Here is a 17,680-nt window from a genome sequence, read left to right as displayed (position 1 = left end):
GTGTGTGTGTGTATGGGGTGGGGGTAACCAGAGAGGAATTGTAGAGACACGTGGGGTGGGAAGTATGATAAAAAATACATCGTGTGTGTGTGTGTGTATGTGTGTGTGTGTGTATGTGTGTGTGTGTGTATGGGGTGGGGGTAACCAGAGAGGAATTGTAGAGGGACATAAGGAGTATGATAAAATACACCATATGCATGTAGGAATTTCCCAATGAATAAAAAACACTAGATTAAAGAAGTGGTTAGTATGAACATCTTCCAAATTCATCAAAACTGATAAACATATGGGACAATGAACAGGAGAGAAAAACTAGCTGAGGAACAGTCACTAGATCTCAGATCCCAGTATATGCTTGTTCACTTAATAAAAACAGAAGAGAAAGATCTGGAACATATACCACATATATGTAACCTAAAGGCAATTTCATTTTTTTTAAGAAAAGGTCTCACCTTAGGGCCTATCATGGCACTGAACTCATGGCCTCAGCTAACCAAGCACTAGGATTAGAAGTTTAAACCACCACACCCACCTAACTACCCACCTATGCTTGTCTAGAAAATGCAAATTCCAGTTTTTATTGCTATCACTGCAAATAACTAATTATTTAAAACATAAAGAACATGAAATGATAAAATTTTGTATAATTAAAATTAGCTTTTCTGCATTAACAATTTTTATACTACATTTTTAAGAATAATAAATCAAAATATTATTTACCTACTGTTGGAAAGAAGGAAAGGTTTTCTTTGCATATTGGAAAAGGCCAGAAACCACATAAGAAGATTTGGTAAACTAGAAATGTAAGATTTATATATCTCCACATAGGACATCATCATAAAAATGAAAGGCAAACTTAAAAATCAAATATGACAATAAAATGCCAATATCCCTAAAGAACACAGATACAAAATTACTATGAAGCCAAATTCAGGGACACAGTAAGACTGAACTCTACAAGCAAAGACAGCTAAACATATGTAAATCACTAAACATGATTAACCACATTAATATGACAAACAACAAAAGGGCAATTATTTAAACAAATACAGAAGGCACACTGGAGAGAATTCAAAAACCCTTCATGAAGAAAACTACCAAGCAAATTAGTACATACAGAAGGAACATAACTTAGCACATTATAAGCTCTCCCAAGACTTAGAACTAGACCAGGATTCTTACTTTCACCAGTTTTGTTCAACAAAGTGCTGAACAACAAAGTGGTAACCAGGTAAAGGAGCAAGAAAAAGACAAAAGGCATCTAAGTTCAAAATGAAAGAAAATCAAACTGTCCTTGATGACAGACAATTTCCTTTACATGGAAAACTATAAAGTCGTCGTCACTCACCAAGGAACAACTCAACAAAACTTGAGACACAGAAACAGCAAACAAGTATCACTTGGTATTTCTAGACACTAATAGTGAGTTATCTGAAAAAGAACTTGGAACAATTCTAGTTACAATACCTACAAAAATAACACACCAAGGAATAAAGAAATGTAAAATTTATACATTTCCAAATAAAACATCACCATAAAACTAGAAGGCCCACTTAGAAATGAACAGACAATAAGAATACACACAAACAAAATGTCAATCTCCCTAAAGAGCAAATGAAAAAGAGGTGAAAGAACGCTATGAAAATCATAAAATAAGCAGCAAAAGAAACTGCTGATGTTATCAAAAAGAGGGCACGGAAAAATGATGGGCGTTGGCAAACAACTTTAATTCTCACACTTGGGAGGCAGGAACAGAGCCAGGCAGACCTCCCTGTGTTGAAGGCCCAGCCTGATCTACAAAGTGAGTTTTAGTCCAGTCAGAGTTACAGAGGGGGGGAGAGAGAAAGCCAGCAGAAAAGATAGATATCACATGTTTATGTTTATAGATTAGAAGAAATATAACCTTATTAAAATACTACACAAAGCTATCTACAGATTCACTGCAATCACTATCAAAATATCAGTATTTTTCACAGGATTTGAAACACAATTATGAAAGACCTCAAATATCCAAAACCTAATAAAGCAAAAAAAAATAAAACAAAGTTCTACCTGACTTTAAAATTACAAACCATTCGATAACTAACAATAATTTGCTAAAAAACAGCATGATGTTAGCAAAAACAAAACTAGAGAACCAAATGGAACAAAAGTGAAAGCGCCTTCTGCATTTGGAGCTAACTGATTTGTGTGACAAGTGCACCAAGAGGATGCACACAGCAGGGAAAGGGCAGTCTTCTCAGTACATTCTGCTGGAAAAACAGGATCAGTGTGCAAAAGAGGAAAATCAAACCCTTCATCTCTCACTACTTACTGCTATCAACCCAAGGCGAGTTAAAGACACCTGAAAGACTCAAATCTGTGAGTCTTGCAAAAGCAAGCATGGAAAACACTCACAAGAGTTGACTGGTTGGGTAACGAATGTTTTGGAAATGACCCCAACTGTGCTAACAACAAAACCAGAAACTGAAAAACGGGATCCTATCAACTTCTACACAACAAAAGACACAATCAAACTTTGAGAGTGTTTGCATAGCATATATGACGGCATGGGATCAATGGTCATCACTGGGAAAAAAATTACTAAAGGCATACAACACAACTAACAGGACAGGAGAAAATATTTGCAAACTATAAACTTAACAGTTATGTTAATGTACAGCATACACAAGGAACTGAACTTAACAGCAAAAATAAATCAATTTAAAAAGTGGCTAAAAACAGATTAGATATTTCTTAAGACAAACAGGCAGCTCATACATGAGAATCTTCTCAATAAGGAAATGCAAATTAAAAAGAATGAGTTATAACTTTATTCCAATCACCAATAAGACAAAAAAACTGACAAGGAGAATATAGATAAATAAAATACTATACACTGTTAGTAAGAATTTAAATCTGTATAGTCATTGCAAAAAAAAAAGTATAAAGGTTTTTCAAGACACTAAAATTAAAACGACTATATTTCTAGCCTTCCCATTACTGTGTATATACCAAAAGGAAATCAATCATCATGTCAAAGAGACAAGTATACTTATTTATTTGTTTGTTTGTTTGTCTTGGTTTAGCAGAACAGGGTTTCTCTGTGTAGCCCTGGCTGTCCTGGAATTCACTATAGAGACCTCATCCACCTGCCTCTGCCTCCCAAGTGCTGGGATTAAAGGTTTGCACCATCATCCACCTCACAAGTACATCCAATTGCAGTACTATTGCTACCATCCACCTGACAAGAACATTCAACTACAATACTATTCACAACACCCAAGAGATGGAAATTAGAATACCTGACTTGTGAAGAATGAAATCGGGGGCTGGAGAGATGACTCAATGGTTAATATCACTTGTTCTTCCACAGAACCCATATTAATTCCCAGCAATTACATGGTAATTCACAGCCGTCCATTACTCCAGTTCTAGAGGATTCAGTGCCCTCCCTGATCTCCTTGAGCATATGGTGCACATACATACAGATAAGCAAAATACTCACACATAAAATAAATTTACAAGAATAAAATATTGTCGTTTAAAATAACGTGGTATGTGAATTGAAACAACACTGAAACACAAATACCATCTGATCTTTAAGAAATCCACAAAACTTAATATTACAGAAGTTAAAAGAACTTATGATATAACAGAAACTGGGGAAAGAAGTTAAAATGAATAGAAAGAGTTTGGTCATTAAAAAGAGTAAGCTCTATGGGACTTCATAATGAATATACCACATTAAGTATTTAGTAATAATTCAAAACGATTTCAAATATGTGAATAATAAAGAGATAGTAAAAGTTTAAAGTGATAGGCATGCTAACAAACATGAGTTATACAAGGATATGCTGATCAAAATAACAATAGTAATTTAATACATATGATAAAAGTTGCCGGGCGGTGGTGGCGCACGCCTTTAATCCCAGCACTTGGGAGGCAGAGGCAGGTGGATCTCTGTGAGTTCGAGGCCAGCCTGGTCTACAAGAGCTAGTTCCAGGACAGGCACCAAAAACTACAGAGAAACCCTGTCTCGAAAAAATAAAAAAAAAAGATAAAAGTTAAAATGTCAATGAATGAATTAGTACATATTTATAAGAAAAGTAATGACCTCATTAATATGTTATGGTAATTCAAAAAAGGAAAAGTAGGTGGCCAAATTACATAAATAATCAACCTTATTTATCATAAAATGCAAATTCTAACAAGTAATATTATTTGTGCATCAAGTTTGTTACTATACAGATGGCCTGCAAAGCATTCATCAAGGACAAACCTAAATTCAAGGGCAACCACACAATCCTCCCTATGGGTATCCACAAGTCTCTGCAAAAAACTATAGGACAATCTGATATCCAGAAGAAAAATGCCTTCAGGTGGGCCTTTTTGGAGAAATCTATTCACTAACTCTCAGCCCTTATGACCTCTAAAGCTCTAGATAAGCCCTGACACTCCTATTAACCGAGTTCTGCCCTTTAAATATACCAAACTGTAAAATAAATTTGTTCTTTTTTTCTTAGTAAAAGAAACCCAGAGAGCCAGTGTCTCCCTGCATGCATTATTCATTGCTCTTCTCTTCCAAGAACACAAAGTTTTACCTTTTGCTGCAATGGTCGCAAAACCATTTGACAGTAATGAAAAATAAGACATGAATGCCAACGCTGAAAGAAGATGAATACTGAATCATTCTCGTACTCACATCATAATTATGCAATTACATATCTTGGAATGAATGAAATTTAACTGAAACAAATTGATACTTAAAACATGACTAAAGTGTCTGATCCCACTGATTTAGTGTCTAATTATTTCATTTGTCTTGCTTTGTTTTGATTTCAGGGACAAACCTAACTAGGTCATCCTGTTTGCCTTCACGTAAAGGTTTGCAAGCTGACCCAATGTCGTAGTGTTGTCAATAATTAAGGACCAGAAATGAAGCTATTGTTGGCATCAGTTAAAAAAAAAAAAAACCTGCCATCCACACACCTAGAGCACAGCGATCTAATCTTCAGAGTATATGATGCTCTTTTTCACTTGGAAAAATTCAACAAGCTCAATTCAGGATCTTAACTTCAGTTGACAAAGACTTGTGTAACTTATCCAATCTGGGTCAAAGTTGGCTAAATCTTTTTGGCTAAAGTAAATTTTACACTTACTTGAAGTGAGATAATATTTACCCCAGAGAGAGTAACAGTAAGAAAGCAAACATTATATTAAATTGGTGTAGATAAGATAGTAATAAAAAAAACACTTGTGAGATGCAAAAGTAGATACTAGAAAATCAAACCAGCCTAAGCTCTTGGTACCATCCAGGATGAGATGAATCAATTAGGCACTGTGCTAGACAAGTTGCCTGTCTCCTCAACTATATATAACCTGTTTGAGGGGTTTGGTTTTTTGTTTGTTTGGGGATTTTTGTTGTCTTTTGTTTGTTTGTTTTCCCTATCTGCCTCAATATAAAAACATGCTAACTCATATAATCATGCTCCAGTAAATCACTATCTATGGCAAATTATTTTCTTTATATACTGCCCTTTAAATTATTAGAAAAACAAAAAGCAAATCTTTAGAAAAGTATCCCAATTTTACTAGTCACAACTAAATCCCAAACTCCAAATCATTCTATACTATGGATTATACAGTGGGAACAGACAGCAACTTTTAGGATTTACACACATAACAGGCACGGACTAACTTTTCAGTTCACACTGAAACTGAATGGCAGATGATTTAGTATGAGTAACAGGTCAATTATATGGAATTATAATTGTTTCTGTGCATTGGGATTTTATGTTAAACATGAAAATGCGAGGTTGCGCAACCACATTTGATTTTAATTGCTGTAGCCTGCGTTATTGCAAACATCATGAGCACACTGGAGAAAATGAGAGAATGACAAGCGGCCTGGGAGATGACAATGGAGCTGCCCAGGGAACTCTGCTAACAGATGCTGCTCTCTCTGAGCGACTGGTTCAACGTTATGATGCACAGAGAAGGGAGGCAGCTCAGAGAGGCCTCGGAATTAAATAACTCCCCCGTACTTTGTTAGGTACTAAGACAAGATTTTCCTTAGAAAAGATAAAGCACAGAGAAGTACAAAATAGTTCACAAAACTGCTAGATCTATAGGCTTTCTTTACCTCCTACAGCATTTCTAAGCAGTGGAAAAGCACTTCACATTATGCTCCCAACTAAAATGAATTGATAGATCTCGTCAAAACAATGCAAACTGGTGAATCAAATTCAAGAAAAGAAGGAATATCTGTAAACTACCAGATAAGAAATCTGATTTTTTTTAAAAAAGCAGCAATATATAAATAATTATCTTTCCAACCAAGTAGCCAATGGGAAAAGGAAGCTAATAAACCTTACAATAGCATCCATCCAGGACACTGAACAGTAATGATAATAAAAGCACCACAGTACTGCGTTTTGGACCATAAATCAGTTACATTTTGTAAACATTTTATCAGAACTATTTCTTCAATACTTACCACGGCTTGGTGGAACTCATGCCATTTAGAAATATGGTGAAACTTAAGAAGGATTAAGGAATGTGCCCAAGGTAACACAAGAAGCACATTTGGGATTCCAATTAAATTTAGCTGATTCCACAGCCATTAGAGCCATTACCAATCCCCTCATTATACTGAACAAATGAGACATATGAATATAAAAGTGAGCAAAATATATAGACGGTCTAAAGGGTCTTTCTAAGACTACTTTCAATTTTATTTACTATTAAGTTGCTTAATGTTTTATAGATATTATAAAATTTTGTGTGTATCTTGAACACATTGGCACAGGAGACCACTTCCTAAATATAACCCCAGCAGCACAGACACTGAGAGAAACAATTAGTAAATGGGACCTCCTGAAACTGAAAAGCTTCTTCTGTAAAGCAAAGGACACAGTCAACAAGACAAAACGATAGCCTACAGAATGGGAAAAGATCTTCACCAACCTCATGTCAAATAGAGGTCTGATCTCCGAATACACAAAGAACTCAAGAAATTGTTCATCAAAAGAACAAATAATCCAATAAAAAAAATGGAGTACAGACCTAAATAGAGAACTCTCAACAGAGGAATCTAAAATGGCTGAAAGACACTTAAGAAAATGTTCAACATCCTTAGTCACCAGAGAAATGCAAATCAAAACAACTCTGAGATTCCATCTTACACCTATAAGAATGGCCAAGATCAAAAACACTGATGACAACTTATGCTGGAGAGGTTGTGGGGTAAAGGAAACACTCCTGCATTGCTGGGAGTGCAAGTTGGTACAGCCCCTTTGGATATCAGTACGGCAATTTCTCAGAAAATCAAGACCCAGCAATACCACTTTTGGGTATATACCCAAAGGATGCTCAATTGTGCCACAAGGGCATGTGCTCAACTATGTTCATAGCAGCATTGTTTACAGTAGCCAGAACCTGGAAACAACCTAAATGCCCCTCGATCAAAGAATGGATAAGAAAAATGTGGTACATTTACACAACGGAGTACTACACAGCACAAAAGAATGACAGCATCTTGAAATTTGCAGGCAAATGGATGGAGCTAGAAAACATCATGTTGAGTGAGGTTATCATATGTACTCACTCATACATGGTTTTTAAACATAAAGCAAAGAAAACCAGGCCACAAATCACAATCCCAGAAAACCTAGACAACAATGAGGACACTAAGAGACATACATGGATTTAGTCTACATGGGAAGTAGAAAAAGACAAGATCTCCTGAGTACATTGGGAGCATGTGGACCATGGGAGAGAGTTGAAGGGGAGGGGAGAAGCAGGGAGGGGAGCAGAGAAAAATGTAGAGCTCAATAAAATCAATAAAAAAAATTGTGTGTATAAAGAGAATACATTTATCTTTTATTATATTATATACTCTTCTCATTTAAGGGCTAGCATCATTTCATGAACTAAGGGAAAGTAGCAACAACTTGCAATTAAAAAAGCAAAGTCACACTTTTGGTGCCTAGCTCAACTGTCATCAAAGAGGCAACTGATAGAAACAGATGCAGAGAGACTAACAGCCAAACATCAGCCAGAGTTCAGTGAATCCTAAGGAAAACAGGGGTGGGGATTGTAGGAGTTACAGGGGTCAAGGATACCAAAAGAAAAACCACAGAATCAATTAACCTGGGCTCACAGAGAAAAAAAACGACAACCAGTGAGCCTGCATAGGACTCACCTAGACCTCTGCATATATGTTACAGCTGTAGCTTGGTCTTCTTGTGGAGCTCCTAACAGCAGGAGCAGAGGCTTTCACTCTTCTGCTGACATTTGGGACTGCATTCCTCATACGATGTTGCCTTGCCCAACCTTAATACATGGGAAGGTCCTTAGTCTTACTGCAATTTGATATGCTATATTTGGCTGATAACCATGGCCTTTTCCTGAACAGAAACAGAAGAGGGGTGGATTAGGGGGTGTAGGGGGGAGGCAGGGGGAGAGACTGGGAGGAGATGAGGGAGGAAAAACTATAGTTGGGATGTAAAATAAATCACACAGACACATACAAAAACATTCTCAACGGTAGGGATAAGGATGTTTGGAGAATTAGGGAAGGATTATATGCACACTATGATAACAGAAGCACACACAGACATCCTAAGAAGAATATTAAATGGTATGTAAATGTGAGAAATCACTTGTGCTGAGCGTAAGTACTGTTTGACAAATATCAATTTTTACACCACTTCCTGCAGCATTATTATTCACCAAGGTTTAGAAATAGTACACTACTGCTATCAGAAACATTAAAATCCTTGAATGAGCTGCCAGTCAAAGTTAACTACCTCAATGATGCATTCTGAAACATCAAGAATAGGACTGTGCTATCTACATGAACATTCCTAAAAAAGCAGCTAAAATTCCTGAAAAAAAATAAGCAACTTACCTTTAAAAAAATGTTTTCATCAGTACAATATATAGAACAAATTCCACCTCTTTAAAAGGCTACAGAGAACACAGGGCCATGTACATACACACAATGGTAAATCTTCACCTTAGAGAAACTTTAGCTACACAGCTTTTAAAAAACGGCCTTAAAAATGACCTGAGTGGGGCTGGGGCTCAGTAGAGTACTTCCAGTGCAAAAGCCCTGGCTAAAACGGCAGCACAAGACTGCAGGGAAGGAGAGAGGGAAGGAGGAAGGAAAAGAGAAAAGAGCTTCAGAAAAACTAAGAAATTACATAAGCTATGGAGTCTCGTAGAAGAGGTACTTTGGGCAAAGATAAGGCAGTGTACTTAAGAAGGAATAGCATGAAGACTGAATTCCTACATGGTGTTCTGAAAGCATAAAGAATCCCCGGGATGAAAAATTTCCATGATTATAGGAAAAACTGTAGAACCATAACTCTGAGGATGTCCAAAAAGTTTCTAAGAAATGGCAACGCAGTAAATAATACAAGCAGCAAGGGAGTAGGTTCTTGATAGGAGTTGAGTCTCGTGAAAATTGAGTGGTTGATTGTGCATTTACAATAAAAAAGTCAAGCCATTATGCCACCCCTTTCTTATAAAGCCACGAATTTTCAACCAGCTGTATACCTAATAGCACCAGCCAAACATATTTCTTAAGGGCGATAACAGTCTCTGCTTCCAAATGATGTGGTTATACTGCATTCTAAGCATGCTAGAATTCCGTCTAAAATAAGGATATTTTCCAAGTGAGGAGCTAAAATGCTCCTATGGATGGCATATGTCAACATTATCATGTAACCTTTATATCTTAGATTCCTTCCATATTTGTGACTTTTTGGCTTTGCTGGAGATCATACAAGTTACCAGAAAAGTCACTTCCAGTGACAATTTGTTACTGGGATAATGTTTAACCTGCACCCAATGATAACTTTTCCACACTCCACAAACTTACTGCTAAAATTACTATTAAATGCCAAACTATTCTGAAATGACAATAGTGTACCCCAAGCCAAAGATCACATTCTAATCATCTAGTTCTGTCCTTTTTTCCCTCCCCATTGAGATTCCAATTGGTTTTCCTTCCTGGGTCTATTTTATCTTTTTCCTCATCTTAATTTTCTGTCTTTGGGTATTCTGGTATTATTTTCGCATATCTTGAAAATATGACCTTAAAGGAAAGCTTTAAACCACATCACGCAAAAAGTAAAAATACAAATTAGTTAAGGTGGATGGATTTTGGATGATTCTTTTTGATGAAGCAATTGTCTTCTTGGTGCCATTTTACCTAGAAACTTCTAAAAGGGAACTACAACTCAGTCTAGTTCTTTACTTGTTTCTGATAATGGCATGCTTCATTCTGCTTTTGTTAAGAGAACTGAATTATTAAACACTGCCTTTCCTATAATTTATCTACATATTAATTTAATAAAGCCAACACATTTGAAGCCTACTTCAGCAAAATATTAGAGAGAGAACTCAAAACGCTTTAAAAATCAGTTCAATTAAAAGTAATGAGTGAAAATGTCAAAATTTTTTTATTTGAAAAATGACCTTCGCCAAATATTTCCACTTTTAATGTATGTAAAAGAATTAAAACATTTAATAAAAGTTAACACACATCACCCCAATCAAATAGAATTCATTCAAGCATAATTTGAAAACACACCTTCCTCCAAAATGGATGTTTTAGAGCAGACTGCAAAAGTGAATGAATGGTCTACTGGGTCTTTCAAGCTCGCATCCAACATCTGTTCATTGCAGCTACCACCAGGTTAGCTACAGCAGTAGTTATCTTCAGTTTGGGAATAAAGACGGCCCCACTGTTCTGAGAATCTGTGCTCAGATAAGGCCTTTAAGGGCTATTTGATTTACTCTCCTTATATTCAACAGTGTGGAAACTGCAATGCTGATGTCTGCCTCTCCCACTGCATGCTCTAGATTGTTTTCTCAGTTACTTCTGCTAACATAGTACAATTTTGAGAGTAAAAACCAAGTGATTCCATTTCTTGAATAGCACTGGCTTTGTGACTTTGGCAAGTTAGACTTAAAGACTGCTTCTCCTCTTCTGTGTACTGAGGAGAATAACATTCTCGCAAAGTTATTTTTTGGAATTTTTTGAAGTGCTTTGCCCATTGATTAGAAAATGACAAGCATTTGAAAAAGAGTTGCTTTTGTTTTTACTGTAAACCTGGAAATATGGCTATTTTTACTTTTGGGGAACAGAGCAAACTGAAGTCATTAACACAATGGACAGAATCCCATTCTCCAAAGCTTCTGCTGCCTACCACATTCTACAGACTGTAGGAAAATCCACTCAACTATCTTTTACTCCATGCAAAGTATATCCCTTACAGTTAAGAAATGTTAATTGCTGCCAGGTGTTGTAGGATTAACTAGTTAACTAGAAGCTGAAGAGGATTTCTGGCTCCACCCAAAACCTGGAAAACTAATGATGGAAAAACAAGGAGAAGCAAAGGTCAGACACAGGATCTGGAGCACTGGCGCTTATTCTGAGCACACCTAGTTGTGATGTGTAGATGGGTGAAAGAAAACAATATGCTTCCTTTCTGCATCATAAACAAGGATGCTTTAAACCCCATAATACAAAAATAATGGCTACCTGCGGTGGGGAGCCCTTAGGCTACTCAACACAACAAAAAGAGTCCATTTCCTTTCCCTAGGTAAAAATGCACCGGGGTAACAACTGAGCGTCCTTCTCACAAAACTGCAAATTAAGCTGCATCTGAGCTACAACGTGTCTTACACTCATGTAAGTATATGGGAAAAGTCATATGAAATGGCGACAGAAAACGATGGGGAATATAACCTTCAAATGAACACGGAAGGTAGGAAGCAAATATGCTATGCCAATGGCATCTCCATTGATCAAATCCCAACCCTCCATTCTCATGACACTGCAAACCCACCCTCCTCTAAGGAAATTAACAGGAATCACCGCAGCAACCAACCTCAACAATCGCCATCGACCAGATCGACCCCTACTCAAATGGCACAAAACACCACGGGTCCAAGCCCCTCCCTGGAGCTGCCAAGTCCCGCGCTGACTCCAGACTACCTCACTTCCTTTCCGACCGACCTCCCAGGCTCGACCCCCGCTGTTTCTCGCCAACCCTCGCCGCTGACAGAGAAACTAAAAGGCAAGAATTATTTCCTAAATTTTGTCTAGGAAAAACCAGGGCCACACATACCCGTCCCTATTACGATCACATCAAAATCCGAAGGGAGATTATCCGCCATCTTGACAGGAAACGTCATGTGACTGTAGTTTGTGGCTCAACATCCTTAAGCAGTCTCTCCGTAGAAGGCGGAAGAAAAAACAGTGCCTTCTGGGTAGTGTAGTTCTTTGGTGAAGAGTCCCAGTAGGCGACAAAGGCTTCGTATTTGAAATGTTAATAAGAATGATAAAAGCACTATTCATTTTACAGGCTTCAGCGAAATATCTTATTTATCATGGAGGTTTAATATGGAAAAGAAATGTAAATATTCGAGTCTTCAAACAAGAATGAATGAGGAAAGTCTTGTATACCCCTTAACAATTGCCAAGCAAAAATTGTTCAGAGACTCTCAGGGAAGAGTGAAATTCAAAGGGGCTCACTCTAAACATAGGAGATTTTCATTCACGCCAGGAAAGCTCGTTCCTCTGGTGTGTCTATATTTGTATTTTTGAAACCTGAGGCATCAACTTTCACTTCATAACAACAGTGTCCAACTATATTCTGTGCCATTTTCGTCTCTGTGTCTTTCCAGTGAATAAAGAACCAAACAAACAAAAGTCCCGTTGCCTAGTTTCAGCAGAATGGAATTCCTCCTGTACTCTCTAGTCAGTCCAAACAGCCACCTAGCAACCAACAGTAATTTCAAAATGAGGCAGGGAAAAGGTGAGAAAGAATAATAAAGAATAGTCGATACTGAATAAATCTTTTGTTTCAGAATCTGATTCCCAATCAAAATAAGAAGAACCCATATAACTTTCTTCTATGAAGCTGATTGAGAAATGATTAAAGTAAAATAAACTTTATATAGAAGTGGTCATATTTGATAAACAAGATTAAGGTTGTCTATACTAAGTAGTTAGCAGAGCTCTCCTGAGTATTTTCAAGGTCTGTCTCCTCCCACTCTACCTAATTTAAAATGCTTGCCTCGTAAAAAAAAAAAATGCTTGCCTGTCTGAAAATACTAAAAGAGAAGGGAGGGATGCACTGGATTAAGGAAAGTACGTTTTAATCTCAGGAATGCAAGATGCAGTCGTATGACAATCCTTTATACTGTGTACTGTCTCAGGTGTGTACGGTCCTCTAGAGTTTGTTTTCTTAGTCTCTATGACCTACTCACATTAGCTTTTCCCTCCACAAGAAAAGATCTTTTCAATCTCCAGGTTACACTTACATTTATTATCTAGGAGGAAATATACTTTACCTTATTCAAACATTAACTAATGTTTCAAAACACCACCTGATTCCACATGAATATGTATAAGTTTGTGTACTGTAAAAAATAATAAAATAAAAGGGAAGCTAGAGATATAGGCTTGATAGTTAAGAGTACTGAAGGACCCAGTTCGAGTTCTGTTATCAACATGGCAACTCACAAAACACCTGTAACTCCAGGTCCAAGGAATTCTGATGCCCTCTTCCGGCCTACCAGGTACACACGATGCACAGACATGCAGATAGGTAATGTACACAATACATGAACAAACTTTTTAAAAATAATCATAATGAAATAAAAGTAAAAACAACTTTGGACGCAAAGCTATTAGAACCTTAAGTGATATATTTGAGACAAGGTCCCATTAATGCAGGATAGTTCAGACTAGCATGCTCAGCTATTTAAGTACTGATAATACAAGTTTACAACCAGCAAGAGATTTTTACAAATACCTTTTTAAAAAAACTTTTAGGTCTGCTTCTATTTTATCTTGCTTTTATTTCTTCTCAATGTTGTGCTACTTCCTTACAAGGTATTACCAATTTATCATATCCTGTTACATTGCACTAAAATTTCATGGATGTGGCCTCCTATAAGCTAGTCATATCCCCACACATACAAACAAAATGCACACCCAGATATACAGTACTATAAAATATATATAAAAAGCCTTTATGACAGGGATTAAGTCATGTTCCTCAGGACACTGAACCAAAACTTGTTTCAACAGTAGGAATTCAACAACTATTTCCTGAATTTAATCCTGACTTGTTTAGCAGATACTGAGTACTCTAAAGACAAAGACTGAGTCATTTTCACATTTATATCTCCCTGCAACAGTTAAGTACCTTTACTTTTTAAGACATATCGTTCATTTCTTAATTTTAAAAGTTCCATGAGAACTGGTTTAAAATGGATATTGCTAGATATTTTCTGCATTTTGTTACATTTGGTACAACCATTATCAATATTATAGTTTTCTAAGTTTTATGCATGGATTATATCATTATAGTATAGTGTTCTCTTGTGGTATAATCCACTGAGGAATATGTGTCTCCTGAAAAATAGATTCCTTAAATACAATGTATTATTCAGTGAATCACTACAACATTTGCCTTGCTATGACAAGAAAGTTTTGATTATTATCAGAACTAAATTAAATGTTATATGTGAGGTGCCTGATATGTCAATGGAAATAAAAATTAAAACAGTCAAAGTAAATACAGGAAACTTTCCAAAACCACTGAAAGATAGAATACAAATAACACCATTGAATTTTCCTTGGGAGATATATGTGTATACATTCATGTATGCGCATAGTATTTGTACATTATATAGGATTCCTCTAAATATGAGTAACTTTCCATTATTTCAGAAAATTTTCTAACAATCACAGTGTAGCTATAGATGTCATTTACATATTTATTACTTAAAACTTAATCTTCTAATGAGTTAATGTATTATAGTGTATGCATTATAGTGTATGTATTATAAATGCTCAGATAAGAACAAATAATAAGCAAAAAACTCTTGTCTTCAGAAGGTCTGCTGACTTTCCATTCTGTCTTGCCCCATATTTAGTTGTTTTTTTTCCCTGAAGATAGAAAGTATGGTCTTCATGAAGATAATATTACCAACCAGTTTAGTTGCATTTTCCTAATCATATCATGTTTTCATGTATATATGCAATAAAGATAGCATACATGAAAAAAATCACTGTATTCAAAATATAAACCTTATTAAGAAATAAATGATAAAGTGTCTTATTCTTAAAACATTGTTTACACTTTATTCAAATTAATATTACTGAAGTTGACAATGTCAGGAAATGGCATAGAACAAAACAAATAAATAACTGGCTATTGTTTCAAGGACATCTATTTTTGAGAGCTCAAATATTTTGATAAATCACAGCACAATGAATAACTATCTAAGAAATGAGTGCCTATTAAATCACCATGATTCAAATTTTATATATAAAGTTTTTCTAAGTTGAAAAACAATAATTCCTTACTTTTTTGTGTGTTTAAAAGTATACTCCACTATGAATAGACTATCTACAAATCAGTAATTGAATAGGCTTTTCCCTAGGATATTTCTTCTCAATTCTATTACCACATTTAACTCCTTACTTAGTATCTCTTCTAAGTATATCCAGTACTGAGCTCCAAAATATTCCAACTGCATTTGCAAACTGTCTCGTCATCCTATAATTATTACTCACTGAAATCAAAACATCAAGAATCATCCTGAACACATATTTTTCTTCTACTCCTAAACCATATTAAACACTCATACCAGATTTCTATTTAAAAAATACTGCAAGGGTTAGAGGCATAGTTGACTATACCAGGCATGAGTTCCATCTTGTGAACCAGCACCTAAATACAATCAGAAAGAGGTTGGTTACTCCCATAACATTGATGCCACCATTGCACCAGTGGCCATATCTTGCCAGGACAGACATTATTGTAGCTAAGAGGTTCACAGCAGGCTTTTTCTGGGTTTTTTTTTTTTGTTATTGTTTATTTGTTTTACACAATGTTTTCCTCTGGTAGCATAAATAGAACCCTTTTGCACTGTGAAATTTACTCACTAGAAATAAAGCTATTAAATCAGTATAACCTTCATTTCTTCATGTCCTATAAATGAAGTATGTGGCATAGGCCTTAGGGGAGAACCCAATATCATTATTCTTCTAAATGTCATAGTATTAAATGCCCCTGAAATTCTAAATTGGCACATTTCTCAACCGTCATCAGAGAAATTTCTTTTTGTAGTACATAGTGATTAATTCACAGACAAAATTTTGAAATATGGTTTATAAATGTTTGTTTACATTTAAAGGGGGATATGCTATAGAAATGAAAGACTTTGCATTCTTGGTGTATTGATACAACTTGACAGTCAATTTTATTATATGTATTTCTGTTCTTGTTTAAGGTATTGTGTTTGTGCAACTCATTTAAAAATGTAATGTATAATTAAGAAATATAGGTTAAAAGATAGTCATCCATAATAGTCTAATTATAGTCATGTTAGCTAGGTTTTCTAGATGTATAGAGATATATTTCACATGGATAGGTATACTTCAAACATTTCAAAGACTTACAGAATGTGGCATTTAAAATGTTTTAAAAACTTAGGACTTTTCATGATAATGAGACACATCTGTGCCTGGCAGCACCAATCTACTTCAAGAGGACAATGGGGTAGGTGCTGAGGAGCTTCATCTGGACAGGTGAGTGTGTGCTATCCAGGGGCAGATTGTCCCAGAAGAGAGCACAACCCCCTCCCCCAGCTCCTTCTGCAGGGCTATCTTTCTTACACACGACCCACCCCCCAGCCTGCATGGTCTGCAAGGTCCTTTGCTCAGGAACAGCTTTCTGCTCCTACAATAAGGCTACCCACCCATAGGACAGTGTGTGCCTGCCTACCTGGCAGGCCTCAAGGACCCCCAAAGGGAGCATGGGCACCTTCAGCTTGCCTGACAGGGTCTCCTGTGCTCTACTGGACCCCGCCCTGCCTGCCACATTCTTCCTTTTGTCCCCTGCTCATTGGGCTACCAGCCTTCCCTGTTTAGGTGCTGAGGAGCTCCATCTGGACGGGTGAGCATGTGCTATCCAGGGGCGGATTGTCCGAGAAGAGAGCACAAACCTCCCTCCCCCAGCTCCTGCTGCAGGGCTGTCTTTCTTAAAAACGACCCCCGACCCACCCCCAAGCTGCATGGTCTGCAAGGTCCTTTGCTCAGGAACAAGTTTCTGCTCCTACACTAAGGCTACTCACCCAGAGCTGTGAGTGCCTGCCTACCCAGCAGGCCTCAAGGACCCCCAAAGGGAGTGCAGGCACCTTCAGCTTGCATGGCAGGGTCTCCTGTGTTCTACTCTACACCTCCCTGCCGCCCAAGTTCGCCCTTTTGTCCACGGGTCATTGGATTACCAGGTGTCCAGGTGCTGAGGAGTTTCATCTGGACCGGAACTGCTCCTGCTACTACACTAAGGAGATACACTCAGAGAGTCAGTGACAGCAAAGTCAGGACCAAGACACCAGGCCTCTCCTGGCTCCATTTGAAGGAAGAGATGGGAAGGCGCCAATGCAAGAATTCCTCCAACAACCTGAAAGGCAACATGACATCACCAGAATCCAGGGATCCCAAAATAAGAAGAATTGTACAACCTACCCCAAAAGAATTAGAAGAAATCGAATCAAAAGTGAATTATATGAAATTAATAGAGGACCTCAAACAAGAGGTGAAAAACTGCTGCCATAAGCAATTAGAGATCACAAACAAAAAGATAGAAGAAATGAATAAATC

The 17,680-nt window shown here is 36.9% G+C and overlaps 1 protein-coding gene across 2 annotated transcripts in view; it reads right to left on the bottom strand.

Moving 5' to 3' along the window:
* Positions 1–12,194, bottom strand: part of Chm (CHM, Rab escort protein 1) — a 175,270-nt gene extending 163,076 nt beyond the window's left edge. Inside the window, exon 1 of one of the 2 annotated variants that reach the window (XM_005366706.3) lies at positions 12,126–12,194. In XM_005366706.3, coding sequence (XP_005366763.1) covers positions 12,126–12,192 — 67 coding nt within the window. In that variant the 5' untranslated portion in view covers positions 12,193–12,194. The remainder of the gene's footprint in view (positions 1–12,125) is intronic. The other variant, XM_026789034.1, reaches the window with a different exon arrangement.
* Positions 12,195–17,680: the final 5,486 nt, after the last annotated feature.

Source organism: Microtus ochrogaster, unplaced genomic scaffold (assembly GCF_000317375.1).
Source record: "Microtus ochrogaster isolate Prairie Vole_2 unplaced genomic scaffold, MicOch1.0 UNK13, whole genome shotgun sequence".
In the NCBI taxonomy this organism is placed as follows: domain Eukaryota; kingdom Metazoa; phylum Chordata; class Mammalia; order Rodentia; family Cricetidae; genus Microtus; species Microtus ochrogaster.
Note: the sequence above shows the minus strand (reverse complement) of the source record. Positions and strands in the feature narration are given on the sequence as shown.